The 21,395-nt window shown below is 37.2% G+C and overlaps 2 protein-coding genes across 3 annotated transcripts in view; both read left to right on the forward strand.

The window, feature by feature from the left end:
- Positions 1-5,998, forward strand: part of HSF5 (heat shock transcription factor 5) — a 52,531-nt gene extending 46,533 nt beyond the window's left edge. Inside the window, exon 6 of the mRNA XM_039247353.1 lies at positions 5,184-5,998. Coding sequence (XP_039103284.1) covers positions 5,184-5,254 — 71 coding nt within the window. The 3' untranslated portion in view covers positions 5,255-5,998. The remainder of the gene's footprint in view (positions 1-5,183) is intronic.
- A 3,875-nt stretch (positions 5,999-9,873) lies between these two features.
- Positions 9,874-21,395, forward strand: part of RNF43 (ring finger protein 43) — a 65,216-nt gene continuing 53,694 nt past the window's right edge. Inside the window, exons 1-2 of one of the 2 annotated variants that reach the window (XM_039247347.1) lie at positions 9,874-10,418; positions 11,474-12,111. In XM_039247347.1, coding sequence (XP_039103278.1) covers positions 11,860-12,111 — 252 coding nt within the window. In that variant the 5' untranslated portion in view covers positions 9,874-10,418; positions 11,474-11,859. Of the gene's footprint in view, positions 12,112-21,395 lie in introns of both variants that reach the window. The other variant, XM_039247349.1, reaches the window with a different exon arrangement.

Raw genomic sequence — 21,395 nt, forward strand, 5'->3', positions numbered from 1 at the left:
CACTACAACAGCAGAGCTGAGCAGTTGTAATTGAGGCCATATGGCCCACAAAGCCTCAGATATTTACTATCTGGCTCTTTACAGAAAAAGTCTACTCTGTGGCTTATTGTGTTTAGGTCACTATAACAGAAATACTTTTAGCTTATAAACAACAGAAATTTATTTCTCAAAGTTCTGATGGCTGGGAAGCCCAAGATCAAGCCACCAGTAGATTCAGTGTCTGGTGAGAGCCTACTTTCTGTTTCATAGACAGCCATCTTCTTGCTGTCTCCTCACATGGCAAGGAGGGATGAGGGAGCTCTCTGGGATCTCTTTTATAAGGCCACTAATATCATTCATAAAGCACCACTGTCATGACCTAATCACCTCCCAGAGGTCCCATCTTTTAACACCTGTCACAGTGGGGTTAGGTTTCAACATATGAATTTCAGGGAGTTAAACATTTAGTCTGTTGCACCCTGTATTAGTAAGTTCTTGTTCTTAGCTTCTGATCTTCTCACAGCCCTGATCCTTGATGACCAGGGAAGCCCTTAAGAGAGTAAGGAGGCACTTGTGAGAAGGGCTCAAAATTGACTAGTATTCAGTTTAGTTCTCATAGATGACCAAATGTTTTTTATTTTGATACTAAAAGGTTAAAGAAGTAATGATAGAAACCAAATGTAAAATTCCTAAAGTTTCACTCAAATTTGAACTGTCACTGTCATTAGGAGAATCTCCCCTCAGTATGGTTTTGACTCTAACAATACATTAATTATTTATGATAAAAATAAGGAAATTTCATAAAATCATCTCTAAAGACTCCTTTGCTTCCAAATTATGAAATACTGTGATTCTAACATTAACTGTTGGATGTCATTATGTTGCTTGATATCTCATTGAATAGGAGCATCCTATATTCCAGAACTTATCAGTGCCCTTCTGTAACTGAATTATTTTTTGAAGATGTGTCTGCCGTATTTCAGCAGAAACATCTCACACTTCAAGCTTTGAGGTTTTTTTTCAAATAAGAGACTACAAGTTGATTATATATCCAGATTGTATTGATTGCAGTAGATGTGTGTTTTGTAGGAAGGAGATTGTCAATCACAGTCTTTGCCATCCTGTGCATAGGCTTTTTGAGCACAAGTAAACTTAAGGAAATACATTTTGGATCAGAAATACCTAGAAGTAAAGGAAATTAGATTCAGTCATGCACCTCCAATTTCTTTAATGATATCACTCTAAACTGAATATACCTACATATTAAATTTATGGTAGAAACTATACTCATTCATGTTCTGATGGGATATTAACTTTCTGGTTAAGGGAAACTGAAGGTTTACAAGCAAAGTTCTATTCATTCCTAAAGAAAGGATTTCTCATTTTGTAGCTATTGGATTATGGATGAGATTTCATTTGAATAATAACCCCCAAATCCTAGAGGGTGCTCTTGGAAGGAATTAGCATTCCCAAACAAGTAGATTGCAATGCTCTTCTCCCTCAAGCCTTTTAGCTCTCAAACCAACTGAGCTACTGTGATCCCCAAACACGTACCTTCTCTGGTGAGTATGCAAGCTTCTCTTCTAAATGAAGTCGTATAAACCTCTAGTAGCACCAGGCTAGTCTATGTCTTTTTTTGTTTGTTTGTCTGTTTTTTTTGTTGGTTTTTTTTTTGGTATCTGTACTCTTTTAACTCCTCGACTGGCAGCTTTGTTAATGAAGGAAGCTCACTTAATAAAATTACTATGTTTAGATGCTCATTATTAGAAGCTGTGTGCCAAATACTATTTTAAAACCCAATCATTAAGGTTAACAGGGTTTGTTGCTCACACTACTTTACATAACTCATTCTGAGGCTGTTAAAGAGCCATACAGGCTATTTCTATTTTGAACATGCCTATCTATAATGTGTTCTTGTTCATTAATTGAACCTATCAATATGATAACTAAGCAATATGATTAAATAAACAGTAGGATTAATAAGCAATGAAATGGATGACATTTGTTCACTGATTTAAAAAAAAAAGAGGGTTCGAGGGGCCCGTTTGGCTTCATTGGTTAAGCCTCTAACTCTTGGTTTTGGCTCAGGTTATGATCTCACAGATTGTGAGATGGAGCCTCATGTTGGGCTCTACGCTGACAGTGCAGAACCTGCTTGGGATTCCCTCTCTCTGCCCCTCCCTTGTGCTCTCTCTTTATCAAAATAAATAAATTTCTTCAGTTCTTCATTCTACTTTCCGATGTGAAATCTGTAGTTGCTTTAATAGCCTTTACCTTTGTCATTATCAAGAATTCCTACTCTGCTTTCAAAGCAAGGTTACAACTGGGTCTATTCATATTCCCAAGTCTTATTTCAGTAGGTTCTATTACCATATGGCCTGTTCTGCTTTTTTTTTTTTTTTTTCCTTCTGATATGGAGCTGAGATGTTAAGAGAATAATCATAATTGGGTGTTACTCCTACATCTTCTGGTCAACGAGATCCTGATGCCTAGGTAGCACTCCACACCAATTAAATCAGAATGTATTGGGGTAGGAGCCCAATGCATCAGTATTTAATTTTAATTTTTCATGTTCATTGATTTTGAGAAAGAGGAGAGAGACAGAGAGTGAGCAGGGGAGGGGCAGAGAAAGAGGGAGACACAGAATCTGAAGCAGGCGCCAGGCTCTGAGCTGTCAGTACAGAGCCTGACGTGGGGCTTGAACTCACAAGCGGTGAGATCATAACCTGAACTGAAATCAGATGCTTAGCCAACTGAGCCACCGAGGCGCCTCTGCATCAGTAATTTTTAAAAGATTCCCCAGGTGATTCCAATGTGCAACAAGGTTTAGAAACCACGATCTTTACTTAATAACCATGTAGCCTTTGAGTAAACCTTCTTGCTCCTGGTATCAATTTACCTCTCACAATTAATTAGATGACCTTAAAATAATGCACTTTAACTACTTGGAAAAAAGATGTTATATAAATATAACATATCACTGTTTTGTTATATATAGACTGCAAAGAAACACTTTTTTTGTGGTAAAATATACATATCATAAAATTAGCCTTTTTTTTTTTTACAAATAGTTTATTGTCAAATTAGTTTCCACATAACACTCAGTGCTCATTCCCACAAGTGCCCTCCTCCATGCCCATCCCCCCACCCACCCACATCCATCAGTCCTCAGTTTTTGTCAGCATTCAAGAGTCTCTCATGGTTTGCCTCTCTCCATTTCCCCCACCATTTCCACCCTTCTTCTCCCCCTTGATCCTCCATAAAGTTCCTCCTAATCCTCCTATACATGCAAACATATGATATTTGTCCTTCTCTGCCTGACTTATTTTGCTCAGCATAACACCCTCAAGGTCCATCCATTTTTAAGTGTACAGTTCAATGGTACTAAGTCCATTCACATTGTTGTGCAACCATCACCACCATCCACCTCCAGAACTTCTTCATCTACCCAAACTGAAACTGTGTCCTTTACACAGTAACTCCCATAATAGCCTACAGCCCCTGGCAACCACCATGCCACTTTCTGTCTCTATAAATGTGACTGCTCTAGGTACCTCATGTAAGTGGAATTATGCAGTATTTGTCCTTTTGTGACTGACTGATTTAAGTTAGTGTATTTTCAAGGCTTGTCCACGTTGTAGCATGTATCAGAATTTCCTAATTTTTTAACGCTAAATAATATTTCAATGTATGTCTGTACCACATTTTATGTATCCATTCACCTGTCCTTGGACACTTGGATTGCTTCTGCCTTTTGCCTATCGTGAATAAAGCTGCTGTGATCATGGATATACAAGAAGACAGTTTTAAGTGATAAAATGATGGCCTTTCTCCCATTATACGATGCTCATCTGGATAAATTGCTTGTTCTTTATGGATAGGTTGTAGTGTAGTTCACCAGATGAGGTCCCCTGCCCCTAGTAACTGGTCTGCCTTTTACAAAATATGGCAAAAATTACCTATTGTTCCATATGCTTTCTGGATTTTCTCAAATATGTTGACAGAATTATCTTGTTGAATCAGCTCTCTTGCCCACTCTGTGGATCAGTGTCACAGAGGCCATGTTCTAGAAATACAGTGACGAAAGTCTGTGTCTAGAATGAAGTAAAGGACCTATGCTGTATCTTTTAGTTTAATTTAATTCCCAAATTCTACTATGGCAAAATTGTAAGCTCCAAAACAAACCTAGAATGGTTCCCCTTTGTCTAGAAATTATAAACTAGAAGTCTGTAGCTCTGAAGTTGTAAACTAATTAGCTTGAGTCTAGAAGCCACATTAAGATCCTCTGACTTGTGCCTGTGTTACTCAGGCCATTTAGCTCTACTTCCATACATGATCTTGGCTCTTTATGTTACAAAACCTAGTACTTGAGGTGAGAGTTCAGTTTATTAGTTCTTGCCATTCTTAGTAAACCCTGTTTGTCTATTTAGTTAGTTAGTTATTTTTTAAGAACATGTATTTATTTTTGAGAGACAGAGAGAGACAGAGCATGAGCAGGGGAAGGGCAGAGAGAGGGAGACACAGAATCTGAAGCAAGCTGTAGGCTCAGAGTTCTCAGCACAGAGCCCATTGTGGGGCTTGAACTCACAAACTGTGAGATCATGTCCTGAGCCGAAGTTGGATGCTTAACCGACTGAACTACCCAGGCGCCCTGAACCCTGTTTGTCTTTTGACCTCCATGAAGGGTATGCTTTCTTTTAACACAGTTCAGGTAGGTGTTTCTACAAGAGATCAGCTGTGTTGTCAGTAAGTGGAGATTTTATGGAGTCAATCAACTTTGGAAAAGTAGTGACTTTTCTGTATTTCTGAAGGCATTATTTTTTCATATTCCTACAACCCACCCACCTACTCATCCTTATAGGATCAAAGAAATAAATTTTGTTTGTGTGTGCATATTTCACTTCGATCCCTTTGACACTTTTCCTTAATTTTTCACTTACAATAAAAGGCAGTTGCAATGAAAAGAGGCTTAGCCACATTATTGATAAGATAATAACCATACACTTTTTGGTCTCACTGGGTTAACAACTGGGCTGCATCTGTGTGCTTTAGAGGTACAGGAATGTCCTAAACCTGAGATCATAGAATTTTAGAACCAATTCTACACTCAACCATGAGCAACTTGTTCTTGTCTGAAGACTGGTCTATCACACTCTCCAATCTGAGAGGCCAAGAGTGAGTAAACAAACCTTTTTTCTTTCTAGATCTTCATCTGCTGGTGGACGTGGCCTGCAAGCAGGAGCACTTTCCAAAGGAGGAAGAATTAAAAGAGTGAGGAATTGAGGACATACGTGACATTGTGCACTAGCTGTAGCTGGGGGCACACTAGCCTGGCACATGACACGCTGTTGGGAGTTTTTCAGTTCTGTTAAGGAAAAAAAAAGTATTTTTGTTTTGTTAATTGAGAATTTTGTTAATTGAGAATTGGGACTTTGGTATTTACTACAGCTATTCAGTTCAGATTATTTACCTTGACAAACTACTAAACATCTAGCAGCCTTTTTTTTTTTTTTTTCTTCTGCCCAGATCCCTTTCAAATGAAAAGTCCTGGCCTTCTGTTATGGTCAAGAAGCACCTAAAAACTGCTGCATCTATGGTACTGGAGAATAATCTGTGTATATATGTGCTGATTTGCCGTCTTGGCACTCTCAAACTTTAGTCAGCACAATTCCAGAGGGGGAGTTCAGTCTATCTGTTTCAAGTCACAGTGTGACCCTTCTAGAGAAGACTGTGTGAGAAACAAAGGCATGTGAGGTCACCAAGATCACAGGTCTAATTGGGTCAGGAATTCAAGGGAAGAAACTCTGAGAAAGAGCTAATTTTCTAAGTGATTAACCAAGAAATGCTCTTACTTCCTAACCCAGCATTGTATTTCAAAAGCAAGGCACCCAGACTTGGACCATCCATCACACTTAACAGCTCCTGATTCTTTTATATTAATGGGAGCTTTCTTCTATTTTCATATCTTTCTTTAATTTTAATGATACATTATCATAAATGGTAAGAAGGTTTTGTTATATATCACTTACTTAAATGTCTTCTAAGAAAGTATTTAATTTGTTTAATAGATTTATAAATGCTGGTAGATTTAAAAGTTTTAAAGCTTTGTATTTTTATTAAGATTGCACAATAGAAGGATAAAGGATGCATGTGTAAGATATTTATTTTGAAGGGGAAATGTGTGAGCAAAACATTAAGAGATTTAACACTGTTTTCTTACTTTAGATTTTTACATTCAGTACATGTAAATTCTCATCTATATATATTGTGTGCAAATTTTGAGGGAAATCTGTCATTTAACAGAAACTATACCTCTGACATTTTTAATAGTTTATGTCTGGTTTAAGCTTCTGAGAAAATTTTGGATAGTGGGATATATCATAACATTTTAATTTTATCCCCTCTGTAGGATTCTAAATTCAAGTAGTAGGATTGTGGGACAGGTTTTTAGGAGAGGTGTCTTGGGTGTCCACTTGCTGTGGTTGATCCCTTACTAGCTCATCTAGTGATAGCAAGAAACTTTCTGATTTTAAAGTCTTTTAAACTGACTGGAACTTTCTTATTGGATTTTGCTTTGGTTGTCCTAATAAGAACTGCAGAAACAAAAGGAAAGTGTAGGAATATGAAACTAATTAAAAAGAAAAGACACTTAGTAAAATGACATAAATACTATGCTAGTCATTGTGAGTGTCACAGTTCATCTCTTAAATTGCTTTGTGCCTTCCCAATGATGTCAAACCATAGACGTGTTAACAGAAATAGTAGTGTTTTAGAAAAGGATGAGTTCTGTATTGGTCTGTAGTTACTCAGTTTAGATATGAAAGTAGCTTCTGAAAAGTGACCTGTTTGGTCCATCTGATTAGACTAGTTGATGTCCATGTGATGGGCATTTGTTCATTTTTATTAACAAGGTTTAAAAAAGATGAACAAATTATCAAGACTCGTCCATCTTTTGGCCAGACTGTGTATTTTGGCTGAGTATGTGAAGAGGAGACCCAATTTCCAAATGAAGGAACTTTGCCTTTTCTCTGTCAGGTTGAGAAGCTGACAAACTGTGTAGGTGACATTCCGTCCCTTAATATGCCTTTTTAGCTTTGTATCTGTTGAAAGAGATAATATCTTTTGAGGAACAAGCAGAAACCTTGGCATGGCTTAATTAATGAAATGCCTTTATCAGCTTTCCAAACTTTTTTATATGTGACTACAACAGACCAAGGAGCTGGATCTCCTGTTATACTCACATGCCTGCTAATATCAACTAAAGCTATCATCACTAACTTGGGGAAAATGGCAGAAGATAAAATCTTAGTGTGAATTAGCCAGTAGGGTCTGACGCATATTAACTAGGTTTCTGACTAGCACCTCAGTATTTCAGCACCTTAAGTACAATAAATTTCAATCAGTCAACAATAAAGTGAGTGTTTCAACTGGAGTTGTCTTGCTTCTTTTTACTGGTAATTGGTGATCAATAGAAGCCTAAGTCATTATGACTAGTAATAATAGCAAAATTTAAAAGAGAATGTATTCTGTTCTTCAAAGAATCTACTTTAAAAAAATGTCCGGGCTCTTTTTTTTTTTTTTTTTTTTGCAATTGAATGGAGGTTGAATCTTTCAAATGCCATTAAGGGTAAGGACAATTCTTGGACATGTTTACAGGAATCGGTTTCTTTAGAGAAAGGACTCATGTCTTCAGTAACTTTAGTCAATCCAGATGTGAAAATAGATCTGAAGGATGATCTTTCTCACAAGTAAGACGAGGTAGGAAATATCAGTGACATGGGCATTTCATTACCATAGTAATGACATCTTAATGACCTCTCTGTGGACGTTGTGGTAGATGATCTGAGGAAGAAGCCAGAGAATAATTTCCCTTGTTTGTCAGTTCTGGTGACCTGATAAACATAGTGTATCAGTGAAATAAAGTACATTGGGCCGTTTAGTTTGATTCTGAGTATCTCAGCGGATACCCACGTTCATGATACATATTGTCATCACTCCTAGATCTTGGAGTTTCCTCAAAAGAGGGCAACCACATCTATATTTTCTTTCTTCTTTTAACTAAGTGTGTTTATTAACTCTTAGGTTTAGGCCTCTTATTAACTCATTGGTAAGTTTTAAGCAGGAATAGGTGAGGCAAAGTCCATTAGTAGGTCACTTTTTGTTTAAGATATTTTTTCATATATCAAGTATATAGTAGTGTGTATTTTGCATTATTTATGCTACACTGTTACACAACGTATATAAAATAAAAATATAAAACCATAGAAGATTTTTAAAACTTCTCTCTAAAAGAATTAGATATATTCTTTTGGAAAGAGCTGTAAAGGTCTATACTTGCATTGTGTTCTTAAGGTCCAAGCAACAAAGAAAAATGCTAAATTAATTTATTTTAGAGTTGGGGTGGCTGGGTGACTCAGTCAATTAAGCGTCAGGTCAGCGCAGGTCATGATCTCGTGGTTTTGGATTCGAGCCCCACATGGGCTCTGTGCTGACAGCTCAGAGCCTGGAGCCTGCTTCCGACTCTATGTCTCCCCCTCTCTCAGCTCCTCCCCTACTCATGCTCTGTCTCTCAGTAATAAATACACGTTAAAAAAATAAAGAATTTATTTTAGAGCTGATTTCTCTGCTCTGTCACTTATTAGGCCTAAAATGTCAAAACTATTGCCATAAACCTTCTCTAGAGAAAAAGAATGTTGAAGGTGAAGAGAGCTCCCGTATTTTTTGCCTTCAGAGGCATTGTGTCATTTAAGTTTTACAGCCAACCTACAATGTAATTATTGTTATCCACATTTTACAGATGATCAATTTGTATGCTTTCATTTGTATAATCAAAACATTTTTTAATCTTATATGCTTCTTACCACAGTTTAAAAAATTAAAGTGTACAGTTCAGTAGTGTTAACCACATTCACACTGTTGTACATTTGTACAATTTGGAAAGGTTATTGGCAATAGGTCAAAAATAAAGTATCTGTCCACAGTCCAATATAATCTGGTAAATATGAAAATTCAAATTTTAGAAACATATATTAGAAATTTTTGCATTATAATGAGAAAGTAACTAAAAGGGTTATATATAGTTCATGAATGTGGTTATTAGCCAAAAACTGGTTTTCTTTTTGTCTACAGGCTTCTCATTAATCATATATATTTACCCCTTTGCTTGTATTTATGACATACATTCACTTGCAATCTTACATTGAGGGCATAGGTCTGATCTCCCGAAGAAAATAACAGGTTCAAGACCTCTGACATCACCCTGATTAAAACCTCCATACAGGAACAGTTTTAGAAAAGAGCTACTGAATTTAAATAAGTAAAAGCGGAAGAAAAAGTGTACATAAAATAGAGTTCTTGCCAGAGTAGTAGACATAAGACAGCAGTAAGCACTACAGCACTGGATGACTTTATTCTGGCTTTGTGCCATGTATAGACATGAAAGCCCAAAAGAGCAGAAACCCCTTCGAACTTATATTTGCAAAACCCTGTGTTCCCTCTTTCACGTTCTGGGCTTTCATTATTTTTTCTCTTTATTTCTTTATACCACCATTTATGTTCTCCTGGGTGCAGAGTCTGCTTAGATACCTGTTTGAGTGAACCTGACTTACTGGTGGTAGCGTGCTTACCCAGAGAAAGTTATTTAACATCAAACTGGATGCAGTTTGGCTGTGGCTCAATAGAGGGAGTAGAGGAGCTAGCTGAGAGAGGAGAGAGCAAAAGAACAAGTCTGGCTCAGTAAGTGTGTGCGCACTCCAGCTCTTGCCCTAGCCAGCCAGGAGAAGGAGGGGCGGGATGGGGGGTGGTTGCCTGTAGCTGCTCCACCCTCACTTTGTGTCAGCAGGTAGAGAGCGTGATTGCAGTCCCAGGGGAGGGAGTCAGAGCTAGAACACCAATTACAAACCACAGGCTTCCTCCTCTAGGGAGTTGATCCAGAATTGTCTTTCTGGAAGGGAAGCACTCGAATCTTTCCGAACTTTCCAAGCCCATCCATGATTCAGAGATACTGCTTTCTCCCTCTGGGATTTTCTGTGTTCCTGGTAGTGAATTGTTGCTGATGTATTTACTACTTTGCTCCTTTTCTCTCTCAAGATTTGATCATTTTATATGCTGTTCGGGGAGAAAAAGAACTTTTGTTAGAAAGGAGATTTCAGAAATGATTTTGGATCCTCTATACATGCTTTTAGAGTTCTTGGGAACAGTAGCTCTAACCCTGGAGTAAATGTTTGCCTTTGACCTGCATGGATTATTTTTTCAGGCTGCGGAATTTCTCGGCACCTACCTACAGTGTGGGGCACTTGGTTTGGTTGCAGAGTAAGAAGGTGGAAGAATGAGCTGTACTTGGTTAAGCAGTTGAAACCTTTTTTGAGCAGGACCTATAAAAGCATAATTGAATTTGTTTCACCCCCCGTGGATTCCAGTGGGCCCGACAGCGGCAACAGGTTTGCAGATTTCTTTTGAAATTCTTATTTTTCTCCCTCTGCCTCGGCAAAAGAAAAGGATCTGTGTAACAGGTTCATGTTCAATTGCTTGGCTTTTCAGCACTTATTCTGAAGACTTTATAAGACTTTTTAACTTGACCTCTGAACACGGCAGGCTTTATAAGGTTGAAGTGCATTTATATTTACTTAAGGGTGCACATTTTAATATCTTAGAATTCAGATTTTGTTTGTACAAAGACCCAAATTCTCAAGTGTGCCTAGAAATAGCACAGATTTACTCTACTCAGGCTTATTTATACTTTTTCAGGGTGTTCTACTTAGAGCCTGTAGACTAATCACCTCCCTACTCCCCCTATCTTTTATTCCCCACCCCCTCAAGGAATTCGAAAACGTGTTAGGAATGGTCCTTTGCTTTACTCATGAACCTAGAAAATTACAGATTATAAAATCTGGATAATAAAGTAGTTTCCAAAATCATCTCATGGGAAATCAAAGTGCTTGGCATTCTCAAGCAGGAGAATAAAAGCTGGAATCCCTAAGAGAGAAAGGAAAATAAAGATAGAAATATCAGTTTTAACTGAGAAAAAGAATTGGAAAGCTAACCTTTTCAAATACTCTTCTAATTTTGAAAGCTGGAAAAGGCGGTGATACTCAGGATTATCCTGTAATATGTGAAGACATAAATTAGCATCTAATTTATAGACAAATTTAGCTGGAACATTAAAAATGATAGTATACTTAAGTTCATGGAAAGTATTATAAACTTAATGGGTCTAGAACTTTGGCTACACTAAAATACAGTTTAATGTGGAAACTTTTATGAATACATGTGTAGCATCTTTGGACATCCCTCAAGGTGTGGCCTGAGATATTGTACCCTCTCCTCCATTAAAAAAAAATTCTCCTGTGACCTTTAGTCTTTTAGCATTGACAAGTTTTGTGGCTTAAAAAGGACCATCTCTTCATTTTCCTAGCTGGCATTTTTCATTCTCACCTTCAATGCATGGCTTTAGTTGTTTACTTTGCCTTGTTTTGTTCATTAACATTGGGTTTAGTGGCTCAGCAACTTGATGCATATGGAAGACCAGCACCAAGTGATCTGACATAATAAAAATTCAGGATGTGACATTCAGCCTCAAGCAAAGTTGGAAATTCCAAAGAGAAGTGGTGATAACTTTACTAATCATAGTGAAGATGGGAGAAAATAACATCCCTGCAACAGAAGTGGGCTGAAAACACCTTCTTCTCTGCCGGATCAGGAATGTCACCTGTTCTTGGGAATATACTTTAGAGAAAGGAAGGGCCAAAACTACAACTTGGCTTTCAGAAACTGAAGCATAAATTCACATTTCCTCCATTTGTCTGGATCTGAGAACCTGCATTTGGTATTAGCTAGTGAAAGCAGTATGTATGGCCGAAGTGCATTGCTGCAGCTGGTAGCATGAGTGGTGGCCACCAGCTGCAGCTGGCTGCCCTCTGGCCCTGGCTGCTGATGGCTACCCTGCAGGCAGGCTTTGGACGCACAGGACTGGTATTGGCAGCAGCGGTGGAGTCTGAAAGATCGGCGGAGCAGAAAGCTATTATCAGAGTGATCCCCTTGAAAATGGACCCAACAGGAAAACTAAATCTCACTTTGGAAGGTGTTTTTGCTGGTGTCGCTGAAATAACTCCAGCAGAAGGAAAATTAATGCAGGTAAGGATAACTTTATTATGTTTCACTTTCCATCTGTTCGAAACGTCTTTCTTCTTTTGTCTCCCAAACCGTATACCATACAAGAGCTTCTCTGCTGTTGAGTTTTCTGTTTGTTCCGTATTTTACAGATATTGCCTTATTGGCATTCTAAAGCAAATTCTTATTTTATTCTAAAAAAGAAATATATAAATTCCACGTTTTAGAAGATCAACCTGCTTATTTTTAATTCCAGTATTACATTGCCATTTTAGATCCACATAAGACCTTTCTTTGGAAGTCATGTACTCTGGACACTCTTTTTTGATAGATTAAATATACGGACTTGTATTTAATTGACACGAGGATCATACTTTATATCCTGTTTAGATTTGAAGTGAACACTGAGGAGGGTGATTTTTTTTTTATTGAGTTAAAAATGGTATATAACATTATATTAGTTTCAGGTGTACAACATAATAATTTGATACTGTATGCATTACAAAGTGATCACCACAATAAGTCTAGTTACCATCTGTTACCCACACAGTCTTAAGGAGGTTACAATGGTCAGCAGCACCCTGAAATTCTAGAATGCCCTTGAAGCCTATCTGATCACTGTGTCACTTTTAAAATTCAGCCACGCTTGAATGCTTCGGTTGGCTTTATACCACGTGGAGCACCCTATAGCTAAGCCCAAAATGGAGAGAACTGAATTACAAAATGGACACAAGGTGTTAACTTGCCTCCTTTGGTCTTGTCTACACATAATTTTATTTTCAAAAAATTTTTAACTTAACGTCTTGTTTTTTATTGACCCACAGATCTTTTCAGACACAGTTTCTTAGGCTTTCAGGCTGTGATTTTTGCCTATAATTTTGCCTACTCTTTATGTGTTGAATTTATGAACTGACTGGGTCCATAGCATTTCATAGATGAATTGCAATCCCCCTGGTGAAGATAGAGCCCAAAGGGCTATACCTTTTTACTGTGGCATTCTAGTGTCTTATTCCATAAAATTATGTTGCTTATTGATTAAAATTCATTTTATGATAGGACACTTCTTGCTGTAGCTCTTGGATATCAGTTAAAAGGCTATTAAATATGATTTATTCCAGCACCCTACCTCAGATTTTAATTTTGTGATATGAGCAGAACCAAAGTATTGCATGAATTTCAATTTTTTGTCTACTTAAAGAAGGTGAGAAAATTTAACAAATTATAGAACTCTCTTTTCCAAAGATTGATTTTAACATATATGATTTAGTGGTTCTTCATGATCACTTTTTTAAGCAATATTTTGAATCTGGGATAAATGAAGTAGCAGAAGAATTGGATGAAATGGAAGGCTTAGCTATTTAGAGAAACAGGTAAAAAGAATGTATCTGGGAAAAATGACAAAAGGCTTTTTGGATAAGAGTCCATATATTTAATTTGAACTGTAGGATGGAATTAGGAATATTTAAAAGTTGAAATTGCAAAGCATTTTGAATATAATTGGAAAGGAGACTTCCTCCCTGACCTTGCCTAGTTAATACCCTGAAGCATGAGGTACGTGTTCCATTTTCATTTTTTACTGTAAGTAATTTTACTATAGAATCATATTTTCATATCTCTGAGGCCTTTGGGAGCCATACTAAGCTTTGTGTCTTATTAATGTCCTGTGGCAGCATGTTCAATGGGTTAATTATATGCTGTATAAAATAATGTATCTTTTATTTTAAATGTTTTATCTTTCGTTATCATAAAGCTCTGTGTATTCAGAAAGGAAAAGGTATATAACAGAGACTAGCTGGCATTCTCTTTGCCATTCATTATTTTACCAATCTTTATCATATCATCTCTTGTTTTACCCTTTTTCTCTGGTAAACCCTGCCAATCTTTTTAAAAAATTATTATTAACTATTAACTTTGAGCCTATCAATATACTTTAAATGTTGTTTCTTTGTGAAGTGGGAATTACATTGTATCTATTATTTAACAAGGCCTTTCACCCTTTATTATAGGGTCGTTTGCATCATTGGCAATTTTTAGTCTTTCTTCACTTTCTTCACTTTCATGTAAGCTTCTTTTAGGTCATTAATAAATTTGTACACTAGCCTAGTATTAATCACTGGACACTGTCAGTGTTGGTCCTGGTTTATTGTCTGTTGATCAATTTTTAATCCATAATAGCTACTAAGTTTTCTCAGTAGCCTCTTATGAGAGACTTCATTTTAAAAATACAAAGGCAACCTTTTTAATGATATGCACCAGTTCTTCTTTATCCACTATTTGATTAACTTTTTCAAAGAACTCTGGAATGGGGACACATGGTTTATACTTCTAGCATTCATGCTATTTGTTCCTTATCAGATTACACTGCAGCTCAGGTTTACTCAACTGTGGTTAACCAAGCCATCCCTTTAACTGAAGTTTATATCTCTTAAAGTTGTGCTTTGCTGCACTTTAGCTTGCTTGATAGATAGCTGTAACCCATTGTCACAAATCTGAAGAGAGTCTTCTCTACTGGCTTTGAGGAATTTTGGATAATTCTATGTATCCTGCCTATGAATTACTCTGGTTGCCTGTTAAGTTTGATTGTCTCCAAAGATGTCATCAGGTATTTGTAAGGTTGGGGATGTAAGACTGGGGATGTAGGCATTGGGAAATGTAAAAGTACAAGAGCAATGATTTTAAAAAAATAGTTACCTTGTTATGGTTTCTGGAATTCCGGAGAGCTTCAGAAAATCTAACATTTCTTTACATTTTGCTCAATTAATCCATGTCAAGGAAACTTTCTGGATTTCCTAATTCCTTGTGTATGTCTGATAAAAAGGACTAGATGAAAGTGATTATGACTTATTACTATTTTTATTTTTCATTTGAGTATATTCTTTTTCTCCTGGTTTATGCCATTGTAGATGGAAAATGTGCTAGAGCTTATGCATGGTCTAATTGTCCAGTTTTCTGGTTTATTTACCTCTTGCTGAAGTTTATTTCTATTACTTCTAGTAATAGTGTTGCTACCTCTGCTGTAAATGACTACAGTCATATTTTCTTTTTCAATTCTTGTTCCTTATTTATAAATGTCACTCAGAGAGCCAACTCAAAATCAATCTTTCTTCTTAAAACAAAAAAGCAAGAGGATCTTAGCATAGCACAAGAGAGCTCAACAGTTCATTGACTGTCACACTCTTCTGCTCAGCTGGTCGTCCTGGATTTTCTTAGACTGTAGGATAAAGTTATGATCAAGATTAGAATGTACTGTCCTGTGGCTTCATCCCTCCAGTGGCAGCTGTGGTGATTTAGCATTTGGCCACTAGCAGTGAACACCACCTGGACAGATTCCTCCTTACGCAATGTCTCTGCTTGCCCCTTACTTTACCTATTAGTCAACATGTAGCTATCCTATCTTTGCATTTTTGCTTTATTTGTAGTTAGGGCCTGAAATGAATTATTTGAGGAGGGAGAGAAACCTTAATACTTAAAGTTTTGGCCAAAGCCAATGAGACAATACTTTAGCAACTGTAGTTGACAAAGTGACTACACAGTGACTCAAGGGACTTGACTTTTAGCTCTGGCTCTGTCACTAAGTAGTTGGATGACTTGGGACAAAATAATTATTACAGTTTTCTAGGTTTTAGATTCCCCATCTGTAAAATTGAGAGATTCAAATATAATAATGCATACCAAACTTATGCTATTCACTTCACATGTATTAACTCATTGTGTCCTCATAATAACTTTGTGAGAGAAGTACAATACTTTATTCTTCACATTTTACAGATAAGGAAGCTGAGACTCAGATATTAGCTTCTGCCAAGGTTATGTGGCTAGTAGGTGAAATAGTTGGAACTTGAACCCAAAAGCCCAAGCTTCTTTTGCTCTAAAATTCTGTACCTCAAAGAATGCCACAGGGGCGCCTGGGTGGCTTAGTCGGTTAAGTGTCCGACTTTCGCTTAGGTCATGATCTCGTGGTTCGTGGGTTCGAGCCCTGTGTCGGGCTCTGTGCTGACTGCCAGCTCAGAGCCTGGAGCCTGTTTCAGTCTGTGACTCCCTCTCTCTTTGACCTTCACCTGCTCACGCTGTCTCTCTCTCTCTCTCTCTCTCTCCTAGAAATAAATAAAACATTAAAAAAAAAAAAAAAGAATGCCACAGATGAACAGAACACCAGTGTAGACTTTGTATCATTGATTCATTTTTTTCCAGACTAGAAAGGAATGAAAATGATGAATCCTATTTTCTGAGGCTGATCCAGAATATACAATATTCTACTAGTTTCTAAAAATCTCTGTATTCCTTGTTTCTTTCATTTATGTTTCATTTTTTGCATATTTGCAAATCAGAATGTTTACTTAAATTTTTTCATGTTTATTTATTTATTTTGAGAGTGAGAAAAAGAGAGAGAGCGAGCATGAGCAGGGGAGGGGTTGAGAGAGAGGGAGACAGAGAATTCCAAGCAGGCTCCATACTGTCAGCACAGAACCTGACGTGGGGCTCAATATCATGAACTGTGTGAGACCATGACCTGAGTTGAAACCGAGAGCCAGAAGCTTAACTGACTGAGCTGCCCAGGTACCCCCAGAATGTTTACTTAATCAGTATCTACCTTTTTCTTTTCATTAAAAAAAATTCCTTAATGTTTATCTATTTTTGAGAGAGACAGAGCATGAGTAGGAGAGGGGCAGGAGGAGAGAGAGAGAGAGAGAGAGAGAAGCAATCTGAAGTGGGGTCCAGGCTCCAAGATGTCAGCACAGAGCCCGTTGCAGGGCTCGAACTCATGAACTATAAGATCATGACCTGAGCCAAAGTTGGATGTTCAACCAACTGAGCCACCCAGGTGCCCCCAAAGTTTACTTTTTATATGGTATTAAAGAGATTTCTGGAGCTCATGGTTTTGTTTAAAAAAACGTTTTTAATGTTTATTTTTGAGAGAGAGAGAGACAGTGCTCAAGCAGGGGAGGGGCAGAGAGAGAGGAGACACAGAATCTAAAGCAGACTCCAGGCCCTCAGCTGTCAGCATAGAGCCTGATGCGTGGCTCTACTCAGAAGCTGTGACATCATGACCTGAGTGGAAGTTGGACGCTCAACCAACTGAGCCACCCAGGTGCCCCTGTTTGTTTTTGTTTTTAATAGGTCTTTTATGTTTTAGTCATTGAAAAGTGTTGGAACTTTCTGGTGCTTTTTTTTTTCTTTTATTTCCTTTAAATTGCTAAGTACAGTGGAGGAAAAAGATGTTACAAATGAGCACTGTACTATTATAAATGTCCTGTTAGGAACCAGAATTGGTAATACAGGGTATTGTTAGAGAAGAGTGTAGTAATGATGTTCCATTGAATTTATATAATAATTTTCTTCCAAGAAGCTTAAAATGATTCACAAATACCTGCAAGCCAAATATAAATAGGAAACATAATGGGGAAGAGAAAGCAAATAAATTATCCAAGAACAAAGTTGCACGGAGATGGACCGAATCTGCTTTGCAGATAAAGAAGTAATCCAATTTTTAAGGTGTCCAAGGATATAGATTTCCATGGGATTAGTTCTGCAGAGTGGAAATCCTAAAAAGCTAAAATATTGTCAAAGACTGAGATAGCTACTCTATTTGGGCCTACATTGCTCAGTGTGATAATTCAGTCAAAAAACTATTGGCGAAGCAATTTGCCAACTTTATGTCTCAAAAAGCCCTGTGAGCCAATGCTCTGAGCTGAATTTATTGTTCTTTTCAGCATCATTATTACAGCAAAAGCCACAGTCTTTACAATGACCTGTAAGGCTCATCAGGATCTGGCCTGGCCTTCTGATGTTTTGCTTCTTCTGCCCTTACTCAGCTCTCAGCACTCTGACCGCTTTGTTGTCCTTCAGTTAAACCAGGCATACTCCCACCTCGGGGCCTTTCCACGTGCTAGTCCCACTTATGGGATTTATGCCCTAATATTCTCTTAGTCTCTCAAATGTCACCCCCCACATGTCAAATATATCTTCTCAGAATAGGAGGTCTTACTAGACCATCCTATTCTGAAGGGCTCTTCCTATTCTCTCTGGGGCTCATTCTCCTTCTCTGCTTTGTTTTTCTTTATAACTTATTGTCATGTAACATAATGTAATATTTTACTTTTGTTCTTGTGTCTGCCCCCTAGTGAAATATGAGCTCTCTGAAAGTAGGGATTTTTGTCTCCTCAGTTCAGAGCTATATTCTTGGGAGTAGTGCCTTAGTATACTTAGTGCCTTAGATATAATAGGTACTCGGTAAATATTTATTGAATAAACATAAGGAACATAATGATGGTGCTAAGTGACTCTGATAGGAGATAACTTTAGGATGAAACAGATTTATTTATGTCATCACATTTCTAAGTATATTGTGAGGTCAATTATTTTGAGTGCTTTGGGTTTGAAAAGAACCTGCTCTATTCCTTTAGTTCTCTGACTTACAGACAGCATAGTAGCTCCTTGATTGCCTCTTCCAAATTGTAACATGGCTATAATCAATAAATTTGAGGTGCTCCTTTACACAGCATTTTTACACAGCATTTATTTGGTTTTATGGATAGCTCAACCTATGCTTTTTAGGAAATCCTGATTTTCCAAGAAAGATTTATTGAGGTACTAACTTTAAATCTGTGATGATAAGATATTGGTATGTATCCAAAGGACCTCATCTTCTTAGTCCTGAAGCTTGTGATTCCCAATTCCAGTTTTGAGCTACCCTACCACAGTGATTTTTAATCCTTTTTTGGTGCCACAGACCTCTTTGAGGATTTGAGAAAAATTGCAGACCACGTGGACTTGAACATACAATTTTGCATAAAATCTGAGTGAGTTGAGTCTTTGAGACATGGGGATCTAAGGACTCCAGATTAATGGTTGCTATCATAGTATAATCCAAATTATTTCAAGAAATGGTATCAAATTCTCAAAACTAATTTACCCTCGTTTTACTTAATTTAAAAAGTATTTGTAGGGTGCCTGGGTGGCTCAGTTGGTTAAGTGTCTGACTTCAGCTCAGGTCATGGTCTTGCAGTTCATGGATTCGAGCCCGCATTGGGCTGACAACCTGCTTGGGATCCTCTGTCCTCTTCTTTCTCTTTGCCCCTCCCCCACTCCTACCTCCTTCTCTCTCTCTCTCTCTCAAAAATAAACATTAAAAGAAGTATTTCTATACATTACTTGAAATCAAGCAGATGACAATAAAATGAGGTGGTTATAAGAAGGTTGGCCTGACTTAAGATGACCTCAGATATAAAAATTGGTATATGACAAAGATCTGCTTATGTTTATTTCGTGAAGGAATTGTGCTCTCCAAATATTAAGTGAAACTCCATCAATTCAAGAAATGCTTACAACCTTTTCATCATGGTGGCTTCACTGAAAGGTCCATAAGAATAAAGAATATTTTACTGATTTGTTTTGATATAAGTAGAACAATTGTGGCTGTATGTGTCTGTTTGATTACTAAATTCAAAAAACAGAGGCTGTAACACTAACTTTTGTTACTTTCTAATTTTTTGGGTTCTATCCTTTAAGTTTCACTGCTTTCCCTAGGGTAGAATTCTTTGCACCCTTAAAATCTGCTATAATGGAAAACTTTGAATTTTTTTTAAAAAAGGTTTATTCTTGCTAAGCTACTTTACATACTCTAATTTTAGTTTGGGTTCTAAACATTACAGTTCATGAATCCATTTTGTTTTGATACTTTTTATTAAGAGTTTGTGTTTAATATGCAAATTCAGAAACACCAAAATAATAAAAATGATTTAAGCTAGAGGGTTTTTTAAGAATATAAACACAAGGCTCACATTTTCCTTAGAGATAGGAAATTAGATTCTTTAGAAATTCTGATCCCTGAGGGGTGTCTGGGTGACTCAGTTGGTTAAACATCCAACTCTTGATTTTGGCTCAGGTCATGATCTCACAGTTTGTAGGTTCAAGTCCCGCATCGGGCTCTATGCTGGCAGCACAGAGCTTGCTTGGAATTCTCTCCCTCTCCCCCTCTCTCTCTGCACCTTTCCTGCTCATGCTTTTTCTGTCTCTCACTCAAAAAAAAAAAAAAAAAAAATTCTAATCCCTGGATTTTGAAGCAGTGGTAGTTGTTTAGGACAGCAACATAACTATCTTCAAGACCACTATTTTGTTTTTTAAAAAATCTAAGATACTTCTGTTATGATGGAAATCAACCATAATATAACTGTAATTTAAGTAGCATATTCAGTTATCGCATGCCTGTCAATTTTGTGCATGCTTATATATCAAAAGGTTACTATCATGCATATTTACATATATGATAATTGAGAAACACTGTTGCTATTGTTATTTCTGTAGAATAATTTGGATGAAACTAAAGGCCTTACGTTTTATGCCTATTGACCTTGCTCTTTCCTAAAAACTGATTATGGATTCCCATTTTTATTTCTCTAAAAAGTAGTTTGTGTACAGTCTTGTGGATTATCCACTTAAAAAATATTTTACATGATTCAGGTTTTAGGTTTTAGGTTCTTTTATTTTTGAATCTTCTATCTAGAACCATGTTGGTATCTGACTTTACAACTCTGTGGCCAATTTTTTAAAAAAACTTGGTGAAGTACTTCATTGGACTTATACTAGAATTAAGTCCTATTCAGTTTTCCATACCTAAAATATAGTTTGGAGAGGGGAAGGGCAGAAGGACAGGCTATTCCATTTGTAAAATATAGGCAGCAGAAAAAACACCTAATCCAATAATTTGATGTTACAGATGAAGAAATAGATTCTGAGAGATTAGTAGTTTGCCAAGGAGCTGCCAATCTACTGCCATATCTTACTGGCCAGCATTTTTAGCAAGCTTTATTTATTTTAAACTTTTTGGGGGTCATTTCAGGGAGATTAAAAAGCAGATGTTGGCGGAGATTTTCCCCTGAGCATTCCATTAAGAAGATATTATAAACTGTCATAGGGTCTTTCTCCTCTTTGAGCCCTAGTCAACCAGAAGGCATACTTTAAAATAAGTGAACAAACAAAAAGTATCTTACCACAACTTAGCATTACTTCACATGGTGCATATGTCGTTTATTCTGCTGTAGAGTCACTGTACACCACATGGCCTGTTGACCTGGATTGTCTCCTCAAAGCAGTGGAGGCTTCTTATGAAATCTAGGCCAAGAACTGTACCGAGACTGGGGGCAGCACTGGATTCTCTCAACATCTTATAATGTGGATCTCCTAGTGCGTTACCAAACACTGTGGCAGTTCCTTAGGAGAACAAAGAATAGAACCCCAGCCTAGTCCAACTGGGGAAAATAGCAGAAGACAGTATGAGCCAAGTGGCTCAGGCATAGATGCTTTAGAGT

The sequence above is a fragment of the Hyaena hyaena genome, unplaced genomic scaffold (assembly GCF_003009895.1).
Source record: "Hyaena hyaena isolate Hyena2069 unplaced genomic scaffold, ASM300989v1 scaffold_298, whole genome shotgun sequence".
NCBI classification, from domain to species: Eukaryota; Metazoa; Chordata; class Mammalia; order Carnivora; family Hyaenidae; genus Hyaena; species Hyaena hyaena.